This window comes from Acipenser ruthenus, chromosome 3 (assembly GCF_902713425.1).
Source record: "Acipenser ruthenus chromosome 3, fAciRut3.2 maternal haplotype, whole genome shotgun sequence".
In the NCBI taxonomy this organism is placed as follows: Eukaryota; Metazoa; Chordata; class Actinopteri; order Acipenseriformes; family Acipenseridae; genus Acipenser; species Acipenser ruthenus.
Window position 1 is genome coordinate 88,584,215 of NC_081191.1, and position 22,983 is coordinate 88,607,197.

The 22,983-nt window shown below is 36.5% G+C and overlaps 1 protein-coding gene across 4 annotated transcripts in view; it reads left to right on the top strand.

Annotated features, from left to right (window-relative positions):
• LOC117394347 (thiamin pyrophosphokinase 1) overlaps positions 1 to 22,983 on the top strand; it is a 125,236-nt gene that overhangs the window by 59,185 nt on the left and 43,068 nt on the right. For all 4 annotated transcript variants that reach the window (XM_059018705.1, XM_033992519.3, XM_059018711.1 and 1 more), the window contains exons 5-6: positions 15,022 to 15,094; positions 19,243 to 19,338. In XM_059018705.1, the coding sequence (XP_058874688.1) occupies positions 15,022 to 15,094; positions 19,243 to 19,338 (169 nt within the window). The remainder of the gene's footprint in view (positions 1 to 15,021; positions 15,095 to 19,242; positions 19,339 to 22,983) is intronic.

Here is a 22,983-nt window from a genome sequence, read left to right on the forward strand (position 1 = left end):
ACCATTACCATTGTTGGAAAACATGGATTGAGAATTGATTAGCAGTTTGCTACGCATGTGGACTGGCAGAGCTATACTGGTGTTCTTTTCTGAAAAGAAACTAATATTGCAGATAGCAGACTGTTTGGTTCAAATTGCATGTACTGCTAACAATTGATAAGAGACCTTGTTTCTACAAGCTTCTTGTCCAACATTGACTGCAAGCTAACAAGATAACAGTGCTATGGACCAGGAGGGGCTAGGCTCTAAGACTTTTAGGAATACAAAGCATAAAGGGGCTAAAAGGCTCCCAGGGACTGCCGTTGGACCCAAAGGTTCACAGGGAGAGTAAGAGATAATACCACTGGACTTAAAGGGTCTAAGGCAAAACGGAGAGAAGATGACAAAAACCAGATGTATGGACCTTTTTGGGGCACCAGGGGTTTGAGGAATGCACTGAGTTCAGAGGTCGTCACACTAGATCACACACACACACACATACACACACTCACACAAAATGGAATATATGGCAACAGGATAATGAGTTGTACCTTTTCTATTGGTTAAGTGTCAGAGAAAGAGGAGGAGAGAGACACCTATGCAGAAGGGTATTTAATGTCATGCAACAATTGTAAGAACGAGTATTCTGTTTGTCCTGTACCTGGGACCAGACTCCCTGCATATTTCAATAAACCTAACAACTGACTGAAGAAAAGGACTCTGTGCAGTTTCTTGAATCTACTTACTCACCATCCTCTTTTTTAAGTTACATCAACCATTACCATTTTTAATCATTATCCAAAAAAAAAGATCTGGATACCCGGGTATTTTTCACAGCAACCTCTAATATAGTCAAAAGTTTACATACCCCAATGGAAATTTGTAATTTTAAATAATTATATGAAAAATCTTTTATAGCAAAAGTTTTGCTTTTGTGGATGAAGGAAACATGTTTGAAGAACTACAATTATTTATTTCAGCAATTTTTTTTGCAAAACTCCAAAAATGCTAATTCGAAAGTATTCATACCCAGACAAGGAAAATTAAATTAATAGCTAGTTGAGGCACCTTTAGCAATAATAACCTATTTTAAATTATAATGATATTTGTCAATTAGCTAAAGAAAAAGGGATGATTCTTCAGTGATTTTTGAGCATTCTTCAACGCAAATTGTACCAGTTCATTCAAATTCTGAGGACTTCTCTTGTGCACAGCCTTCTTCAACTCATACCAAAGATTCTCAATCGGATTTAGATTGAGACTTTGACTAGGCCATTCTAAAACCTTGATTTTATTCTTCTTTAACCATTCTGAAGTAGATTTTGGTGTCTGCTTTGGATCATTGTCGTGTTGGAACGTGCAGTTGCACTTCAAACCAAGTTTTGTAGCTGATTGGCCAATATTTTTAGGTATGCTATGGAATCCATTTTACCATGTATTGAAACTAAATTTCATGTAAGGCTGGGGAGATATATGGTTCTCCAAAAAAGCCAATGCATTGATTAAAAAAAAAAAACGCAGAATACATGTGGAACTGTGGATTACTGTGTAACATTGCAAGTAGCGTTGCAACTCCCTCCTGGCTGGACTCCCTGCGTCCACCACCCGTCCGCTCCAGCTCATCCAGAACTCCGCTGCCCGCCTGGTGTTCTCTCTGCCTCGCTTCTCCCACGCAACTCCACTACTCGGCTCACTCCACTGGCTCCCGATCACCGCTCGCATCCAGTTCAAGACTCTTGTACTAGCCTACAGATGCCTTGACCAGACTGCACCCAGCTACCTCCAGACCCTCATCTCTCCCTACACCACCACTCGACCTCTCCGCTCCGCCTGCACTAGAAGACTGGCTCTACCTCCTCTACACTCCCCTGCCTCCAGAGCCCGCTCCTTCTCCACCCTCGCTCGGCAGTGGTGGAATGACCTTCCTACAGATGTCAGGACTGCCCAGTCCCTGACCACATTCCGGCGCCTCCTTAAGACTCACCTCTTCAGACAGCACCTGTAGAACTCCTCTGTTTTTCCCCTGGGACACTTATCACCCTTCTTTAAATGTGCTTTACTTGCTCTTATCTGCCCCCTATTTTACTGCATTTAATCCTGTACTTCAGAGTACTGTAATCTGCCAAGTGTTTAATCTGTAGTATTTTGTATTTAATCATATCCTAATGTAACTATCACTGACACTGTTATCTGCTGTATTATTGAATTGTATTTTGTCACACTTGTACTTGCTTGAACCAAAGTCATTGTATTTATCTTGCTCTTAATTATATTATTACTTGTACTGTGATACTTGAAATGTATTTGCTTATGATTGTAAGTCGCCCTGGATAAGGGAGTCTGCTAAGAAATAAATAATAATAATAATAATAAATAAATAATAATAAAAACTATTTTGCATATTAAATTGATTACATCAGTTCATGCATATACAGTAGTAATTATATATATAATATATATATATATATATATATATATATATATATATATATATATATATATATATATCTATATATCTCAACCAATCAAGAGGAAAAAAAAAATAATTAAAAAAAAGTTATCACTGTCCACAGCAGTTTAGTAACAAGAGTGTTGTCCATAGTTTATATTTGAATTGTGTTAAGGAACATGACAGTGTCCACATTTTGTTTTAATTTAAGCATGACTGGCACTTGCTTACAATCTGCCCAGCATTAAAGCATACCTGGGGACTGGCGTTGCCTGGATGCTTAATACTTCTGACCAAAGATTCAACTTTTGAAACGATCTTGGTTGTTATTCTTTTACTCTGGGTAGGTTAAATGAATGAATGCAGATTTTGTTTGAAGTTTTGTAGGGTGCCATCTCCAGAGGTCGTGTTTACGCAGAATTCTACGTTGTTTACGCAGGACATTTGAGTAAAACGCAAAACAACAACAGCAGTGCGTTTCTGAAATGCAGATGTAAAAGACAACATCTCCTCATTTTATCCTTATCCAATAATTTTGTTTATATTATGAAGCAGTTTTAAGAAATGCAATGCGTAAAAATGTTTCCACTGCTCCCTGCGTCCTCTTTAAAAAAAAAAAAAAAAAGAAGCAGCTGCGGCGGCGGTCTCAGTATCCCATGTAGCACTGCGCACATCCCTGGTGTCAGAGCGACTCAGAAATCTGTATCCAAGCACCTTACCTGTTGAGACTCAGCTAAGAATTTGGACAAGTAAAACACATGCTCTAAAATCATGGTTTTAAGACCATGGATGAGGCCTGCAGGGTTTTTATTGAGAACTATTCCGACATCTTTCCTGCTTTCGCAAAACTTGCAGCAGTTGCAGTTACAGTTACGATGTATATATACATCGTAACTGCAACTGTCAGTCAGTACAACAAAGGCGGTGTTTACATGCAAGTTTTAATCACGCTACTATAATACATTGATGACGTGTCACGCGCAAATGACGCATGATTGTGCTCGTTCCAAAAGTCCACGGCAAAAAAAAGTGTGTGACAGTCGTGCAAAATACTTAACGATAGACTTTCATGAAATAACACGATACCTCCTCCACTTCCCCTATGTAAAAGAACGCTCTTCTTTGGGATACAGTCTTTCTGTCCTCCTCTGTAGCGTAAGTAAGATTTTCCTTATCCCAGTCTTACTAATACAAATCAGTTAAATATCCATTCATCCATTACACTATGTAACACAATTTTTGTTCCTGGGTAGTAAGTGTTATTTCCTAATTGCTTATGCCTCAAAAGTATAGAAAATGGCTATTATTCCCCACAAACTTTGCTTTTGTGACCAGGACAGTGATATTTTGAAATTTACCTATTTCCAATGAGAAAACGGGCTAATTTGTGTCTTTTCGTTCACATAAAGTCAGAAAAAAACAACATATGAATCCAAATTAACATGTATTTATACTAAAGTAATACAAAAATGACTACAAAAGATTTAGAAGTGAGTAGTGTTTCGAGATTTACGATTATACTGTAAATCACTTTCACGAATCAGCCCCCAAATGTAGTCTCCCATCATGTTTTCGTTATACTGTCCTTGGTAGCGGCGTTCAAAGTCCAGTATATCCTGGTGGAAGCGCTCGCCTTGCTCCTCCGGGTACGCTCCCATGTTCTCCTTGAATTTATCAAGATGAGCATCAAGGATATGGACTTTGAGGGACATCCTACAGCCCCTTGTGCCGTAGTTCTTCACCAGAGTCTCAACCAGCTCCACATAGTTTTCGGCCTTGTGATTGCCCAGGAAGCCCCGAACCACTGCAACAAAGCTGTTCCAAGCCGCTTTCTCCTTACTAGTGAGCTTCTTGGGGAATTCATTGCACTCCAGGATCTTCTTTATCTGTGGTCCGACGAAGACACCGGCTTTGACCTTTGCCTCAGACAGCTTAGGGAAGTCTTGAAGGTACTTGAAGGCTGCCGACTCCTTATCCAGAGCTCTGACAAATTGTTTCATAAGGCCCAATTTGATGTGCAGTGGTGGCATCAGCACCTTCCGAGGGTCCCAGCCGTACTCATCATACTTCAAGGCGTCCAGCAAGGTCTTGATGCTGTTGTAATCCTCTTTGAGGTGCACCGAGTGAGCCAGGGGAAGAGACGGGTACTTGTTACCATTATGGAGCAGCACGGCTTTGAGGCTCCTGGATGAGCTGTCAATGAAGGACAGTATAACGAGAACATGATGGCAGAACTGTCATGACCATAAAAGCGCAGAGATCTGTTGTCACGCTTTTCAGTTTTTGCTTGTAAACTGCCCCAATGACAACTTTTATGGTGCCAAAATATAATGCACAGAATTAGGTTTGTTGTTCAAAAGAAAAATAATCAAAGCTTATTTAACAGATATGGAAGCCTAACATAAATTAAACTATGTAGTGGCATTGACATCATAGTGTTGCACTGTTTAATTATAAAGCTTGCATGCTTTTTTTCTTTTAATTTAATGAATTACCTTTAAGCTTGCATGCAAGTCAAGCCCTGCAGAAAGCTGATTATCGTATTGCTTGCTTGTTGAATGCTGTTGGTGTTTCTTCATGCTAATTCATTTTTTTTTTACCTTTACTAGTGACCAGTTCACCAACACAGTGAGATTTAAGGTCAGAAACTGTCTGAAACTGTCTGAAACTGTCTGAAAGGTTAATTAACTCTGAATGAAAGGCAATAGATTGTAATTAAATAGTAATAGATTAGGTGATATGAGATATGACTGAATAATACATTTCCACAAGGCAAAGACAGAAATCCAGCTCAAATGTATTATTTTATTGTATATTCCATTATGAGACTCCCCCCAGGGAATCAGTATAATTTGTTATCACTAACCTTGCTACCGGCCAAAAGCAGCATTTCAGAAAGGATTTTTTATCAAAAAATATTTTTGACAGATTTTACATTTATTTTTATGTATTTTTTCATAACCTTGAAAGTTGTGAAATTTAAACTTTACTGTTTTATTAGACATAAAACATTAGCCTTTATTTTCATGTCTAAAACCATAATGGGGTTCTGATTTGCATAATACATGTTAGCCACATTCATGTATTTTATTTTGTATTTCAATCTGTTGCAGTCTCAGAAAGAATTATCTGTAATAAATAAACCCAATGAATATCATAAACTATTTATGAATATGTATGCCTTATATTATATTGCTTTCCATCTCCATGTGCATACTTAACCTTGGGTATAGGATTGGATATGAGACTTTTTATATTGAGAATTTCAAAAGTAGTGTCTTGGAAACGGAGTTGTTAGGGTATCAAACGTCATTGAAGTGAAGAATTAAGTATGAACAGCAAGTTCAGCATTTAGTAATATAGTATATATGAAAGAAAAAAAACAGACTAAATTTGAAGTATTGTTTCTTTGGTTTTATTGTAATCCTTAAACTTGGGCCTATTTGGAATAAAACAATCGGGACAAACTAGAAACTATTTGGATGCAGGAAGGAGCAGATAAATGATTACATTTCACTGACATAGTAGAGACTGCCTCTGTGTACCTAGTTTTAAAGTGTTACAGAACCCCCCTGCAGAGTGAGTTCAAGAAACACATTATGTTCCCCTTGCTGTATCCGTGTTCCCTACATCGCAGCAGGCTTTTTTCAACATATTCCTGATAGTTCACAATTCACAAATAAACTAGGGAATTACTTTTGTTAATTTTGCAAAGAAATAGAGCTGTTTTCTTCTAAACATTCCAGTGTGTTCAGTTCATGCTCCCTCCTGCAGCAATGCTGATAATCTGCTTGAAATGAGTGGAGTTTTGCAGGAACAGAAAACCGGCATTGTTTCAGGTACCGGTAGGAGCATGATCTGGATACACTGCAATCCTTAGAAGACATGTTTTTTTCCTCTTGGTGAACGCTAATGTACAGTTGATTTATGATCCATGATGTTTGATTAAAAATGTAAAGAGTGAGCAACAGCAATAATGTACTTATAAAAATACAACGATGAGATGCGGACAACACTGGCACAGCAAAGGTAACTAAACATGTTTCTTGTAATCTTTGCAGAGTGTTCTGTAACGTATCTAGAGACCCATTTGTTTTAAGTGGTTTCTTACTGGTTTTTCTACTGGTAAAATTATTTATTCCTCATGTGAAAATTCACATTTGCACTTGCTTTAAAATAGGCTGCTTGTATTTCAATATTCCTTTGAGTGTGCATTATCAAAGTGGAACTCATAAGTAAAAGAGACAAGTGAATACTCTGGCAGGGACACAGTCAAGCGTTCATACAGCAGGAAACATAGGAGGCGATATTGGGGTTTGAAAACAGCAAGATTCTTTGTTAGAAAAAAATATCTGTAGCACTTCACGAGTACTATGTGTTGATGATTTTTTAAAGTGATTAACAGTCAAGAGAATGGAAAAGTAGGATGGATCTGCTCATTCTGACCTTTTGAGCTCAACAGGCTAAAGCTGTTTGTCCTTATTGAAGAATTGTACCGATAAGGCACCTTGTAACATATAATTGACATCACACAGTAAGGAAAGTTAGGTGCTGCAACAGCAGTCTGAATGTTCAGTAAATATATTACCTGCCACCTGTCCTAGGATTTCAATATGTTTTCTAGGTGCACAAAATAATCTTGGCTTTCAATGTTGGTACAGCACATCACAAGACAAGCATCGGCAGACACATTCTTGTACACTGACTGCCAAAAAAACATTGGATCACAACTCTGGTTCCAAGCAGGTCCTGACTGATAGAGCCTGCAGATGTGTGCAATGTGTAACAGAAGTGCTACAGTGACCTTTAAGACACACCTGTTTCTACTTCAGCAATGCGCCAGGAGCTATGTGGTCCGTCCAGGTCACTAAGGCCAGTTAGTGTAACTGCAGCAACAAAAACACATTGCTAGTAATTTTAGCACTATTTGTGTTTGCTGATTAGAGAAACCATGGCATGCTATAACTGCAACTATAAAGACTGTCAGTGTAGTAAAAATGTTATAAATGTTAAACTTGAATGCATATGTTCAGAAGAGAATTTCAAAGTGTAGCAAGTAGCAGTTTGAAACTGCAGCAAGTAGTACAGTTCTGTAGCCAAATATTAACAACTGACAACTACAAACTATGTTGAAACCAACAGACCTAGCATCCTAGAACATAGGGAGTTGCCTGTGGTGGGGGAGAGCAGGTGGAATAGCCTTGTTGGGGGTCAGGGAATGGGCAGCCTCTGAAACTTTCAAGGAGCGTCTCTGGGGATCCACAAATTTGTACAAGGCTTTTTCTTTTATCAAGTTCATGCCTAACACCACGTCTTTGGAATTTGTTATTGATCTTGGAATATCTACTTGATGATATTAATTCCAGGAGTTACTGCAGAGAGTGAAGACAACTTCACAGAGTCTAGTGCAGTAACAATAGTTTTGTGTATTTTTCTCTTCTGGGGAGAAAACAAAATGAAAACTTTTCAAAATCTCTCAAGAACTAGCTTGCAAAAGAAGAAGAAACCCATTACAGTAGGATCTCTTGTGCCAATGTGTAAGAAAGATGTAAAGGAATATGGAAACTTTCACCTGAAAACAGCATTTAATCTACTAGGTTTTTACTTAAAGGTAGATCTGAATTGGTCTCTATCCACACATTTTCTCAACCAAAATTGTGTTTTTTTTATTTTATTTTTTATTCTAGGTGGAATCCTTTTTATGCATTATTATGTTGGTTTTTTCTTGTCCTAATATCAAAAAACTCCTCCATGTGTACCGATGTGATGTTGTGACTGGAGTGCTCTTGAAAAAGAAGAGTGACATTAACTCCTTATACAGAATCCATGAACTGAATAGCACAACTGTGCAGGATATTATTAGTTTTGTCACATGGGCTGATGGCAGTTAGACCATTGGTGTACTATACACTGTAAATATGACAAACACATCATGTGTTAGCTATCAGGATGGAAGTGCAAGCTAATTAAGTTAACCTAAGTTTTACACAGTCAGCTACAAGACAGTGAAAGTCTAAACTGCTAAAATAACACCAGTCCTCAAAACATACAGATAGAGTACATAAATGCAAAAAAAGACACACAACAGAGGTGAACTCCTCTACAATGCAAAACCTTATTGTGCTGGTAATTGCTGTTTAGTGTCGTAATCGGTGTTGAAACATTAGGCCGCGGTGTCATCAAGAAACTTGTCATGGCAGTTAACACTTAGAACACGAGTTAACACTTGCATAAACTAACTGAAATGAACAGAACTTTGGAGGTGCAAAATAAAAAATACAGATATCCAGTAAATCTGCAATAGGCTACCCTACTTGCCAACATTTCCTACTAGATAACGTTAATAATAATAATAATAATAATAATAATAATAATAATAATAATCTGAATCTGAGTTCCACAGGAATGGTGCAAGGCTTTCTCCAGAAGCATAATGTTATATTTTTGTGCTGTTGTGGATCCAGTTTACCGGTAGTCCTCAATAGATGTTAATCCACCCGGGATTTTTGTAACTTTCTGGAACTTCGTTCTGTCTTTCAGCACGCTGATGTTAAGCCCAATATTTGTCTTTTTGAAAAATTCATAGAACATTTTTTTTTTCCCCATGGTTTTTCTTTCTTACCTATGACCTAGTTTTAAGATATTTTATTTCAGCTCTGTACATAGTCACTAAAGCCTGGTGCTGATGTCAGTAGCCCGCTACAATACTATAGGAGGCCACTGGCACAAATTCCCAGTGATGCTAATTTAATATACATTTATCTGTACAAACTAACTATCAAAGTAACAAAAGTGTAAAGGGTAAAAAATACCTTTCTATGCTTTGCAAAGGGCTTAATTATTATTATTATTATTATTATTATTATTATTATTATTATTATTATTATTGTTGTTGTTGTTATTTTGCAAAGGCTGTGTTTTTTTTTTAACTTTATAGTAACTTCAGTATTTTCTTATTAACTTTGCTTATAAAATGTGCAAATGGCAATAATTTGAAATGTTGAATAATTCATCTAAAAATATAAATGAGTAAATAAGTAAACCATACTGAATGAAGAGGACTCTAACCCCCTTGTTGTATTATTATTATTATTATTATTATTATTATTATTATTATTATTATTATTATTATTATTTTTATTTTTTTTTCAATTTGGTTAAAGAAGTTTGCCAGGGCTACTTTCAGCAGATTGCCGTTTGCAAATTCTCGCCTGCGATCTGGCACAAATTAACCCCTGATTATACTCCTGTTGATGCTTCACTGAGTTCTGAAACAATATTAGTGGAACTCTGCAGTTCAGTGCTGCTACCATGGAAACCCAGTTGTTGACCCCAAGTTGTAATAGAAAACATGTCTAAGAAAAGAAAGCCAGAATGATTTCCATAGAGTTTATTGTATTTGCAGCACACCAATACAGAATGATAAATGTATAGGCTTAATCTTCACCATATCAGAGTACCATATTTTGTGTAGATGTCATTTTGAAAATCACTTCATAACTTTACAGCAGATAATATGCTATTTATTTTTTATTGATACCCATCCAGATAATATAATAACTTTAATCTATTTTTTATCGAAAGGGGGGGGGGGGGCTTTTTGTTTGGTTTAAAATTTTAAAATTTCAAGTCCAGTGTTGTTCTACTGTGAGTTCATGGTTTGAAGGTTTAGAAAAGATACTTTCTAAGGAAAGTACTCCGATATTTTATTTTAAAAAAAAGTTTTAGCAATAGCACAAAACAGATTGCCATCTGTGCTCCTGGCCACTTGTTTGCCCTGGGAAAGGGACCTTCGATATAACTATTGGACTGAAAGGTCTATGGATGACCTTTCCTTGTTCTGCCCAAAGCTGCCATCACTGCACATTCCTATCATGGTGACAGAGTGACATTGCAGTCATGCAGATAGAACAATTAAGTAGCTAATTAGTGAACAATAAATGGGACTTAGCACATTACATTTACTCAGAAGTGGCAAACAAAGCTGAAAGGAAATTGATGTACGATCACTCCTGTTGGCAAATCCTGACACACATCAAGTGTATCCTTGGTTCTTACTCATATCCTAAAAGGCTGCACGTTTTATGAGGAGGACTGGGATACTGCAGCTTTTAAAAGCCATTGTAAACAGGATTGTATTCTACAAATGTGCACCAAAATATACGACTCTGGAACAGATAGTTTGTGTTTTGCCTAAATAACAGCAGAAGAGTATGTTTAATCTTAAAATTAAACTGGGGGGGGGGGGGACATCTAACACAGAGGATAGGCTTTTGAAAAACAGATTTACGTTTTTTAGTGGGGGGGGGGGGAAAAATTAAAATGACACCACTTTGACCTGTGAGCTAAGATGGCCGCCACATCAGGGTCTGCAACCTTTTGGTTTCCGGATGATAAAGACCTAGCACTTAAAGACACTGGAGTATTGCAAAGAAAACTTAACATCATTTGGCGACCTTAGTAGACAAATTACAAAATGTTTTATGGGAATTCAAAACAGCACCTACAGACCATTTTATAGCCATGTTTGAAGTCTTTAAACAAAGAAGTATAAAAACATAATATTAATGAATTAATAAATACAAATATTCATGAGGTGAGGTTGCGTCCCCTTTTAGAGATTACCACACTTTCTAGGGAGCCGCATTGAACAGAGCTGTTTAAGCTGTATTCCTTGATTTTACTTACAGTAAGTTCTATTACAGTCCCTGTATTGTCCATTACGAATTAACCTTTTCACTAATGCGTTGCTTTAAGACGTACCAATGATACAGACCATAGGATCTTTATAGCTGGGACACGGCTGTATTCTCTGATCCCCTCAATAAGGTTCCATTGCAGAAAGTGTCCAGTGAACATGAACTCTTTCAGTGTCTTTTTACTGGGTTTTCATGCTCTTTTGGTGATTGCCTTGTAGATGCCTCTTTGTTAGTCCACAGCTTAGGTGTTCAACTTGACTCAAAGCTTTTATTTGAAAAACATATCTCTTCAGTGGTAAAGACAGTGTTTTGTTACTTGTAGAGTGTGTCATTTTCTGCCCCCTCGGGATGCTGAGATTCTTGTTCACGCATGTGTTACGTCTCGGTTGGATTATTGCAATGCTCTTTTTGTTAGTCTTCCTGCTCGCTCTTTGCATCGATTGCAAATGGTGCAAAATGCAGCAGCAAGGGTTCTTACTGGTACCAAGCGGACAGAACACATTACTCCGGTCATTAAGCGTTTGCATAGGCTTCCTATCCAGTCCTGTGTTTCCTTTAAAATATTAATGTTGACCTACAAGGCTTTGCACGGTCAGGGTCCTAGTAATATAAAGGACCTTCTTAGCCCTTATATCCCTGTGAGGCAGCTTAGATCCTCTAATTCTGGATTGTTAAAATGCATGGTTCCAAAACATGTTACACTCAGAGAGTGTAGTTTTAGCTGTGTTGCTCCTTTTCTATGGAACTCACTACCAACTTTCATTAGAGAATCCACAACAGTAGCCAATTTTTTTTTTCTTAACTCTTTGATTTTACTACAGTCTGCACTGTATGATGTAACATGATGATTCATTTTATCTCTATTTACCTATTTTATTGTATTTTATTTATTTATGTATTTATAGAATCTAACTGATTAATTGTTATTGATTGTTTTGTTTTTTTTGTAATGCTGATTTGTGTTTTGTTTTCTACAGCACCTTGAGACACCTCAGTGTAAAAGGCGCTATAATAAATTAAAATTGTTATTATGATGATGATGATGATGATGATGATGATGATGATGATGATGTTAAAATCTGACCACATTATTGATACAGACCACTCACTTTCAGACAGTGTGCCCAATGTATCAATCATAGTGTTTGCTGTGATTTTGTTCATTTTGATTTTGTGATGGGTGTTTTTTTTTTTGTATTTTTGTTCCATGTGGTGTATCATCTATATAATAATCTTTCTTTCAGGGACTTTTTTCTAATTAAGAGCGAATGCATGCATTAATAATCTAATTAAGTCAATTTCATACTGCCTGAAAATGTCTAACATTGCAGTACCAACAAGACCCACATTATTAACAATAGTTCAGGTGAAAGTAGCAAGCTGCAATGAAAAAAAAACATGTCATCAGAGTGTTATAGAGAAGGGCAATACGGATATATGATAGATTATAAATTAATATCAGAGTTATTAGGCTACTTCCAAAGCAGGATATTGGAGCCTAAATATAGATTTTAAAAAAATTGTAGAAAGAGATCTATGGAAAGTTTATACAGTATTAAACTGCATTAAATTAATGGAACTTTGCTTCCCAGCACACAGGAATTTCCCAAATACAACTCTTAGGTACCCTTTATAAAAGTTTACCACAGTAAATTTGCACTTTATTTTTGCAGTTTTTATTTTTGTAGTTCCCATGGTTTTACTATGCATTTAATATAGTTTACCATGATTTGCCATTTTTTTTTTTAATATATAAGGTGATTAGAAAGTAAGTTTACCTCATGAGATATGGTGAGTTGATGTGGTAAACTTACTTTCTGATCACACTGTACTTTACAGTGCTTACATATGCTTTGCCATGCTTTTACTATGGGAAGCTTTTTTAAGGGACATACTTTTAAATAATAGCTCTGAATAGGTACATACAAACACCAAGCAGTGTTTACAAACTAGTTAACCCAAGCAACAATGACCTGGAAAATGCATTTCAAACATGAACAGGTGGCAAGAGATGGATGCTAAAGTAGATCACTTTAATTTCAACATTTTAAAGTATCTAAATTTTAAAACATAAAAAAAAAAAAAAAAACTCCTCTGAGCGTGGTACTCTGTCGTCCGATAGACATAACTTGAGTGCTGGATCTTTATGTAGCCAAAAGCGATGCTTAACTTCCATATCCTGTAAATCCAGTTATGTAAACCAGTTCTGGATTCAGGGTGATCATCTCCAGGACCGTTTTTATTGTGTGTTAGAAAATACACTTAGAAAAATGCATCATAGGTAAGTAACAATATGAAAAAAAATTTCCGAACCCTGCTACTTATGCCATGGAAATGAATCTAAGGGTGTTACTTTTGTTAAATTGCTGGGAGATTTTGGATGGTCCAACCGGCTCAGCTTGCATTATAAGATAAACATGCACTGCATTTGGTTTTCTCAACTAAAGATCTCTGGCCGAATGAGCAAGGCAAATGTTTTGTAGTAAATGGCAACATGATGTCTGTCCTTTTTGTGTCAATACAGATTATAAAGAAGTGAAATGTTCTTAATAATTTGTAACATTTCTCTCATGTGAATTTGAAAAGCCAGCATAGTCCCAGCACTATTATTTATTTATTTATTTAATAAGCCATTATTCAGAAAGGCAACAGCCAATATCTCAGTGTGGCTAAAGCTGATTGTAGATTGTGCTAGTAGGCAGTAGATTGACCATTACATTTAACAAAGATGGCCTGTCACAGGTTTCTCTGATTTTGTTTTATTTTGACCTCCAGAAATGACTTAAAGTTGTTTTACTTTAATGGGTGAAGCAAGGACCTAAACTCTGCTTATTTGTGTGGTGGAAGACTTGCCACATTTATATTCATTTTAAGTGACACTTCAATTTGAATGTGAAATTGAACGTTTTGTCTTCAATTTGTGTTATAGCTGATGGAAAGGAAACTGTGTTGCTTACAAAATGCCAAGTGGAAAGGTCTCGTTTGGTATCAGTTTAATATCACGGCTGACCTGCCATCGCTGAAGGTTATTTGTGTCCTTGTTTACAAGTGATTCGTTTGGAACAAGCAATACTGGGAGGAGAGAACTTGAGGTTTTAAAACCCATTAGTGGTGCAAACAGACTGCTTAACTTTTAATCTTGTCATATACAGTATTTTAAATAAATGAATAAATATGACAGATTTCATAGATCAGGGAACATAAACCCTACATGTTTGGGTAGGTATTATTGTATTGCTTTTAAGAAATTGAAACTTCTGGCACTATAAATCAGGAATATGAATAAAACTCCCATTGCAAAGCAGTTTGACCTATTCCTGGTTTTACTGTGACTTTTAATAAGAAGCACCTGTACTTGTTACCTATGCACTGGGGCTAATCAAGCACATATTAAAACCTGGAATGGCTGAAACTGCTATGCGATAGGAGTCTCATTACCATTCCTGGAAATAACGGACTACTTTCTGTGATATGTCATGCCCATACCAAGTTGCTCAGTAATATTTGTTTCCTGTTCAGGTTTAAAGCTAGGTGGAACTGGCATTTTTTTGTGAATAGGCAAAAAGCCCAAACACGTATAAACCTATTTAACAAGATGTTTTTTTTTGTTTGTTTGTTTGTTTGTTTTTTCTATAAATGCTCTCAGCCTTGTAAATACTAAAGATTATGTTTTAGAAATGTGTCAGGTTATCTTCTACCAGTCCCTATCCCTCCCCTCTAGCGTGATATGGGATAGGGGAGATAAAAGCTGAGAACGGCTCAACGGCTCTATAAAAGATCTGTCTCTGAATTTACTATGCCGGAATCGCAGTGGGGTTTCATCTGAGAAGAAAGTACTTAACTGCTCAAATGATTTGTGTCTTTTACTGTGTTTTCTCTGTTCTTGCTTTCTAGCTTCCTGCCTGACTACATCAGCGGGGATTTCGATTCGATCAAACCAGAAGTCAAAGAGTTTTACAAGAATAAGGTACATTTAAAAACTGCAAAAATAAAACAATGCACATACTTACAATACAGTTAGATGGGTGTGTTGTAAAGCAACATTATTGTATAGATTGATTTTTTTTTTTTTTAATAAATCTGTTTATAAATATAAATCCAGCCCTTGCCCCTGAAGAGTAATTACTGCTCTAGGAATCAGTGATGGAGATGACAACCTAACCTGGTAATACATCGGGGGGGGGGGGGGGCACATATGAACAATTGGCCTTCCAAAGAATCAAAATATCAGGAATCTAGCAGAATTGAGAACAGGTATTGTATGTTTTTAAAAATGTAAAAGCTGTAATCATGAGATCCGAGTCACAGCACCAATGTAACAGGATGGAGGCCTGGCACGAACCGTCAACCCCACGCAACAAAAGTGAGCATCTAAACCACAATGCAAAAGAACTAGGCTTGTTTGCGTTAAAGTTTGTTTTTTTGAGCTTTTAACCACAACTCATGTCACCAGAATGTCACAGGAATCTGTAATGGCAGAGTATCACACAACACTGCCTGTTACCCATTATTCTATTTGTTTATGATGAGTGCAAGCAAACTCTGCCTGCAGTTGTCTCTCAATCATGGACTGTCTGTCTGTAATAGTACACAAAAGACATCACAGCTGTGAAGCAAAGTACATTACCAATTTCTGAAAATACTTGCCTTAGTGTTCCAGAGCTTGAGTCCAGATCCTTTTTTTAATTGTATTTTGTTTTTAGATCTGTAGTTGTTTTGTGCATTTTCAGTTTGTTCAGGGTTTCTCTTGTTATTTATTTCCTTATCTCATTTGATGCCCAGCTGATTTTCAAATTGCTGGATGTTCGGTATACCAGATTGCAACTGGGATATCAATGATTGCTGCCTGTGGCACGGTGTCCCGTCCCTTTATGTATATATGTGTTTATTATTATAATTACTGTTATGATTTATGTATATATGACAGTGAAAAGCCAGTGTTTATTTCTGTTTTATTATTGTGAGGCAGGACGAGCAAGGTGCTGAGCGCAATGTTATTGTTTATATTTTAAATACCTCGTGGGAATGTGTGACTGATCAGCTACTAAGTATATAATTAGCTGCCAGTCACGCATTCCTTCCTAAACCCGTGCAAAAGGTGACTGAGAGATAATACAATAATTGATAGCTAGTTGATCCCTCGGTCACCCATATAAGAGCCGCAGTTGACTGCTCGAGGAAGAGTGTTCAGAGTGGAGAACGAGAGTGGAGACAGGAGGTACTGGAGGCTGTGTGGTCCAGTGGTTAAAGAAAAGGGCTTGTAACCAGGAGGTTCCCGGTTCAAATCCCACCTCAGCCACTGACTCATTGTGTCACCCTGAGCAAGTCACTTAACCTCCTTGTGCTCCGTCTTTCGGGTGAGACGTAATTGTAAGTGACTCTGCAGCTGATGCATAGTTCACACACCCTAGTCTCTGTAAGTCGCCTTGGATAAAGGCGTCTGCTAAATAAACAAATAATAATAATAATACTAAAATAATCATTTAAAAAGATACAATTGCTACATATGCTGGTTTTGCAACCAGCATACTACTTGTTGATGTTTATTGTTTATTTGTTTGGCCAACATGCCTTTTGTTTTGTTTAGTTTTGTTTTGTTTAAATCTTTTATTTGTTATTTAATAAACACTGAGCGCAGCCATTGCTACTCAGTAACACCCCATATTCCATATCCCGTATCCTTGCATTCATTTCTAGTCTGACGTCACCCCTACAGCCATCCTGTTCACACTGCCCTAACAAACTGGTCAGTCTACAGTACATGTGTTGAATACAACTGCTGACAGAAAGGGAAAGACAAAGACTACCAAATCAAAATGCACAGTAGCCCAAACAGGTACTGAACAAGCTGTACTGCCCTGGACTGTGAAGGGGTGTAAAAGAAGGAATCTATTTCTCAATTAAAAAAAAAAAAAAGTTCATGTTGTTACTGTGATTTTAGATTAATAATTGGAAACACGCTAGCAGATGTTGATGCTAGCAAGGATGCTTAATATTGCTAACCCCAGAAAACTGACAAAAGTTGTTTATGCTGTAAACTGTGGAGTGAGTGGGAATACAACATCTAAAATCTAACAGCTGATATGAAGTAAGGAAAATCTAGTCTCTTAAGAACGTTATAAATATGAATAACAATAATACAATTCTTGGCTTGACACTCACACTAGCCCTGCACACAGTCCTGGCTTTCAAAACTTCACATGTTTATGTATAGTGTTGAAATAATCAGGTCCCTGGTAAATCTTCTCTGAAATGGTTGTACTTATCACAGCATGACAACCTCACCTGAGTCTGTAAGTTTACTTAGAAGAGTTCTTCATGCAACTATCAGGGAGAAACGGTTTATTTAACATCAAACTCCTGGCGCCTGATCATTGAAATAATTCACTACATTTAAGGTAGTTCTGAAAACCAGGACTGGGTGCTGGGCTGGTGCAAGTCCCAAGTATTGAAGGCAATACAGCAGTGCAGAAGAAGCAGGCAGACAACGATAGCCAGGTGCAAGGGTGTTTATTGATTTTACAGTAAATAATAATGTTGTAAAGTGATACAGCGGCGTGTATCACTTCAGTTATAATCCCGGGTTTGACCCGTAACAAGAAGTCCCGTTCTGGTAACACCTACATGTAACACAAAACAGACACAGTTCTTTTAGTGAGTGATTTTAGTGCTTGTGGTGCGAAATAAAATTTGTTGTGATGAGGGAAGTGCTGGTGTCCGGGTTTGATGCTGGCCTGCATCTACAGCTCCGGATCATGTTAGTAGTCTTAGAAACAAACAAACAAACAAACAGTTTACTTAGACAGATGAAGAAAAACAACACTCATCACCGGTTCTCCTTTCAGGTTGTTCTAACCATTTACAAAGGACCAGATTACTTTCAATACGTCCTCTATTTATACCCTCCCTTGTGACCCCTTGGTTAACGAGCGCATCCGCTCCTCCAATCCGTGGATGTCATGCCGTTTCCCATCCGGGTCATTGAGTTTGTATACCGTAGCTCCACCCCTTTTCTAGATGGCCAACTTCCACCTAACCCTGGGAATAAACTGTCATGCCATTTAGTCCAGGGTACTCTGTTCCCTTTACACAGCACCCTCGCAGGTCGGGAGGGAGATCTAACACCAAGAATCATTCGAGCTCTGTCACACCCACAAAAAAAATGTAAAAACATTATAATTACACTTCACATACACACACACACACACACACACACACACACACACACACACACACACACACACACCTCAAATACATTTGCAAATAGGTGGATAGGTGGAAGCACAGTCAACCAATTATTTCTAATAAAAGACGCATGTGCAGATCCTTTTGTTAAAACGACGAAGTGTTTTGTAATTTTAACTGTCAGTATTGGTGGTCCATTTAGAACCAGTAACGCTCCAAATTGGAGTTTAAAAGGTTATGGTAAGCCTGATTGATCTCGCGTTAAAGATTATCTGTTTGTAAAATGTCAATGTGAAATACTTAATTGAGCCCCACCATTTTAAGTGTATAAAGTATGACATCCTGTATTTTCTTGACAAATAATAAACAACACCCATATTACAGTATGCAATTTATTTTTTATAAAGGAATTCACATTCAGGGATGTAAATAAGACTCCCATTACATAGCAATTTGATCCTATCCTGGTTTTACTAGTTTATTAAGACACATCTGAGCTTGTTCCAATACACTGTAGCAAATCAAGATCATAGTAAAACCTGGAATGGGTGAAACTGCTATGCAATAGGAGTCTTATTTCCATCCCTGACATTGCAACATTCACATCTATAAACCAGTGTGCCAGTTTCATTCCGTAAAAGGGAAAAAGACTGAAAACAAATTAAGAGGTTTTTTTTTTTTTTTCAGGTTGTACATCTGTTCACAACTTTATCTATTTTACAAACACCACCTTTAAAACTGGGAAAACAAGAAGTGATCTACCGTGCATACATTGAATTTTCCTATATGGATAATAATACATTTATTAGAGAAATACTAACTTAACAGTGTGCTACCAGTGGCAAATACATTCCAGGTCTTTAAGTGAGATCATTCATGTGGATTTATTTCAGTTCTCTTTTTTTTTTCTCCCCTAATACGACCAACTAGAAATGCAAGCTTATAGAAACTGAAGATCAAGACCTAACAGACTTTACCAAGTGCCTGCGCATACTAGTGGATGAAATAAAGAGTAAGGATCTACAGGTAAATATGTTCTACTTATATTTTGTACCACATTAAAGCATTTTTGTATTCTTCTTTATTATTCTTGGACAGCATGGTACAGTGATGGTTTTTGTTTTGGTGGATTAGTTTAATTTGTGGGGACCGTCCAGTGAATGAATGCTTTCAACTTTTTTTTCAAAAAGGAACAGAAAACCGATAGCAATTGTGTAACTAAACTATTTAATGTGAAGAAAGGAAAACATGCAGCGTCTCTACAACTATTTGGTACAGTCGTTAGCTGTGATTCCTGTTCCTTGTTAATGCAAGTTCACACTGTGTACTGATTTTAAAAACTTTTGTTTGCATGCCAAAAAGGACACTACGGTACATTCAAATACAATGGACAATGTATTCTTGTTTTATTTAGTATTATCATACTGTTGCACTTGTTTCTTCCATTTCCTTTATCTGCGAGCTATGTAACAGCATTTCACTTAAGTTTACTGTTGCGGCATAGCTATGGATAAAGGCTATGGCTGAAGAGGCTCAAATTCTATCAAAAGAATAAATAAAAAATGTGGGCTGCTATGTAACAAGAATAAAAAGCCTAACTCATTAATTTTTAAAAGAAAATGTAAAACAAAATCAAAAAGTCATTTGTGCACAAAAAGTTTATGACAAGGTGCTTACCACAAGAAAAAAACTATTTAAAAAAGAAATGTGTCTCTGAAGTAGTTGATAAAGTCACTTGGTCCAACAGAAGACAGGTGTGGCAGCACTCACATAGATCTTTCAAAATAATGAGCAGTTTACACAAACATTTCTTCATTAGGTTTGTTAGTTTTCAGTGTGGTGAAGTAGCGTAATACATTGAAATACATTTCAACAGGTGATCATCATTTACCCTTACAACACCACCACTAACACTAATTAAATTAAAAACAGGTGCTAACAATGTCATCATGTTAAAACATTTACAGAGATTGATACTTCAGAGGTAATAATTACAAATGCTTAAGGTAACAAACTTGTAATTAACAATCAGACAATCAAACGAAGCCCATAGATAATTCGTATTTTAATTTAAATTAAAATAAATGTAATCTTTTTGAAAAATTTAATTAATTATAATTTATAAACAGGAGTTTAATTCAAGTTTCTCATTGAGTCCATTAGGTTCAACAGAATTAAATGTGTGTATCCAAAACGCTTCCCTTCTCAAAAGCTGTTTTATAATGTTGCCTCCTCTAACCGATATTGTAACTTTTTCAATGCCCATCAATTTTAAGTTAGATGAAGTTAGATTAAGTTATCTTGGCGAGAGCCGAGTTCAAATCAGCATGAAGTTTTAACGTCTACTCTCGTGTAATGGAAATCTTGTTTCTCATTGTTTCTTTGCAATTCAGATTTTTAGATTACGTTTAGTTCGTCCCACATAGATGAGACCTCAAGGGCATTTAAACTAGTAAACAACAACAAGGGCAGCAGTGTGGAGTAGTGGTTAGGGCTCTGGACTCTTGACCGGAGGGGTGTGGGTTCAATCCCAGGTGGGGGAAGCTGCTGCTGTACCCTTGAGCAAGGTACTTTACCTAGATTGCTCCAGTAAAAACCTAACTGTATAAATGGGTAATTGTATGTAAAAAATTATGTGTAAAAAAATAATCTAATTGTATGTAAAAATAATGTGATATCTTGTAACAGTTGTAAGTCGCCCTGGATAAGGGTGTCTGCTAAGAAATAAATAATAACAATAATGTGTCGATTTACAGTTATTAAAACTTTTTATGGGTGTAAAAAAACTTATATCTATCTTTAGAAAACCCACAGATAGAAATACATTCTAAACATCTGATTAGAAACCATACAAACAATTTTTAAGACTTAAGTGTATCTGTAACAAAAAACAGATTTCGAAACGAAAGCTTTGGAAATATATGATCGCTTTCCTGATAGAGGCCACAATACACGCGTTATGGATACAGCTCTCGAACTGAAATCAAAAATCAAGAAGAGCTACTGACAATCAATAAAACTGTCCATACAAATAAATCTGATAGTGTTTCATTTGTAACTGAATTTAATCACATGTCCAGTGATATCAAGAGGATAATATACAAACATTGGAAAATACTGAAATATGACCCTCAACTTCAAACTTTCGTTAATTCCTTACCAAAAATCTGGTTCAGAAGAGGTAGTAATATTAAAGATAAATTGGTTTCATCTGTGTACAAACACCTTCAGATACTGGAAACGGGCTTAATGAATCTGAAATACACGGTAACTTTCGATGTGGTAGATGTGGTCACTGTTCGAACACTTATAATATGACGTTTTTTTCACACCTATACTCAGGACGCAAATTCCCTATAAAAAGTTTTATCAACTGTAATTCGACACATGTTGTTTACTTGCTTAAATGTCCTTGTGGTGTCATCCATGTGGGACAAACTAAACGTAATCTAAAAATCAGAATTGCAGAGCACAAAGCAGCGATAAGAAACAACAATATAGATTACGCAATAGCTAGATATTATAATGAATTTAACCATGGTTCTTCATCTAATTTACAGAATGTCGTAAAAAGTCAAGCACTCACCAGGTATCTGCTGTTAAGCTTATATATTTATTATTATAACATCATTATGAAAAAAACAATGAAGCGAATTAATGCAGACGCATTGCGGCCACTGGCCTTCGTCAGTGCAGTATAGTAAACACGGGTCTGCATGAATTTGCTTCATTGTTTTTTCAATGCTTGAATCAGATCGTAGTCTTGTTTGCTCAAGACTGAATAGATTAAATTATTTTAGCCTGTCTGCATATGACATGCCTTTTAAACCAGGGATAATTCTGGTCGCACTCTTTCTAGAGCAGCAATATTCTTTTTGTAGCGAGGTGACCATAACTGAACACAATATTCTAGATGAGGTCTTACTAATGCTTATGATTATTTAGATCAAATATCAGTGTCAACAGCAGATAAAAAGGACAGGTACCAGTTCGCACCTTCAAAAAACTGTTTTACTGGGGAAATAGAAATGTAATGTCATTTCTATTACATATTTTGAACATTTAGTTTTTTTGAAGTCAGAGCATCCATGGGCGAACAGATGTCTAAAAACAACCAGATAGATATATATGTATATAAAACAGCAGCACCCTTAGTTGTTGTAGATACGTCAGGTAATCAGGAGGTTCGCCACAAACACCATTAGGGCCTACGTTAAAAAATAACAAAATACAAAAGCCATTCCAGCCCACCCAATTCCCTCTCTATTGTAAATCGTAGTGCTGAATTCCATATGGCTCATCAAGAATGTATCTTCTTACACTACAGTATAACAAATAGGAGCAGGCCTTTTTTGTTTTTTGTCCCATCACCTGTTGTGTATTAAATGTCAAGAAACTTCTTAAACAAGCTAAACTGATGAGAAGCATGTTTAGAATATATATTTTTTAAAGCTGACTTTGACAGATTCACAATTCACATAATAATTATTACAACGAATGATCATTTATGGAGCTCAAATTAATATATAAAAATAACTTCTGGCAAATGGAGCAAGTGAGTTTTTAAAACAATAACTGTCTTGTTGGTTATATGGACGTTCTGTTTTAGCTTTATTTTTTCATACTGAATTCAAGAAGGTGTACTATTGTCTATGTAGAAAGTTTTAGCAC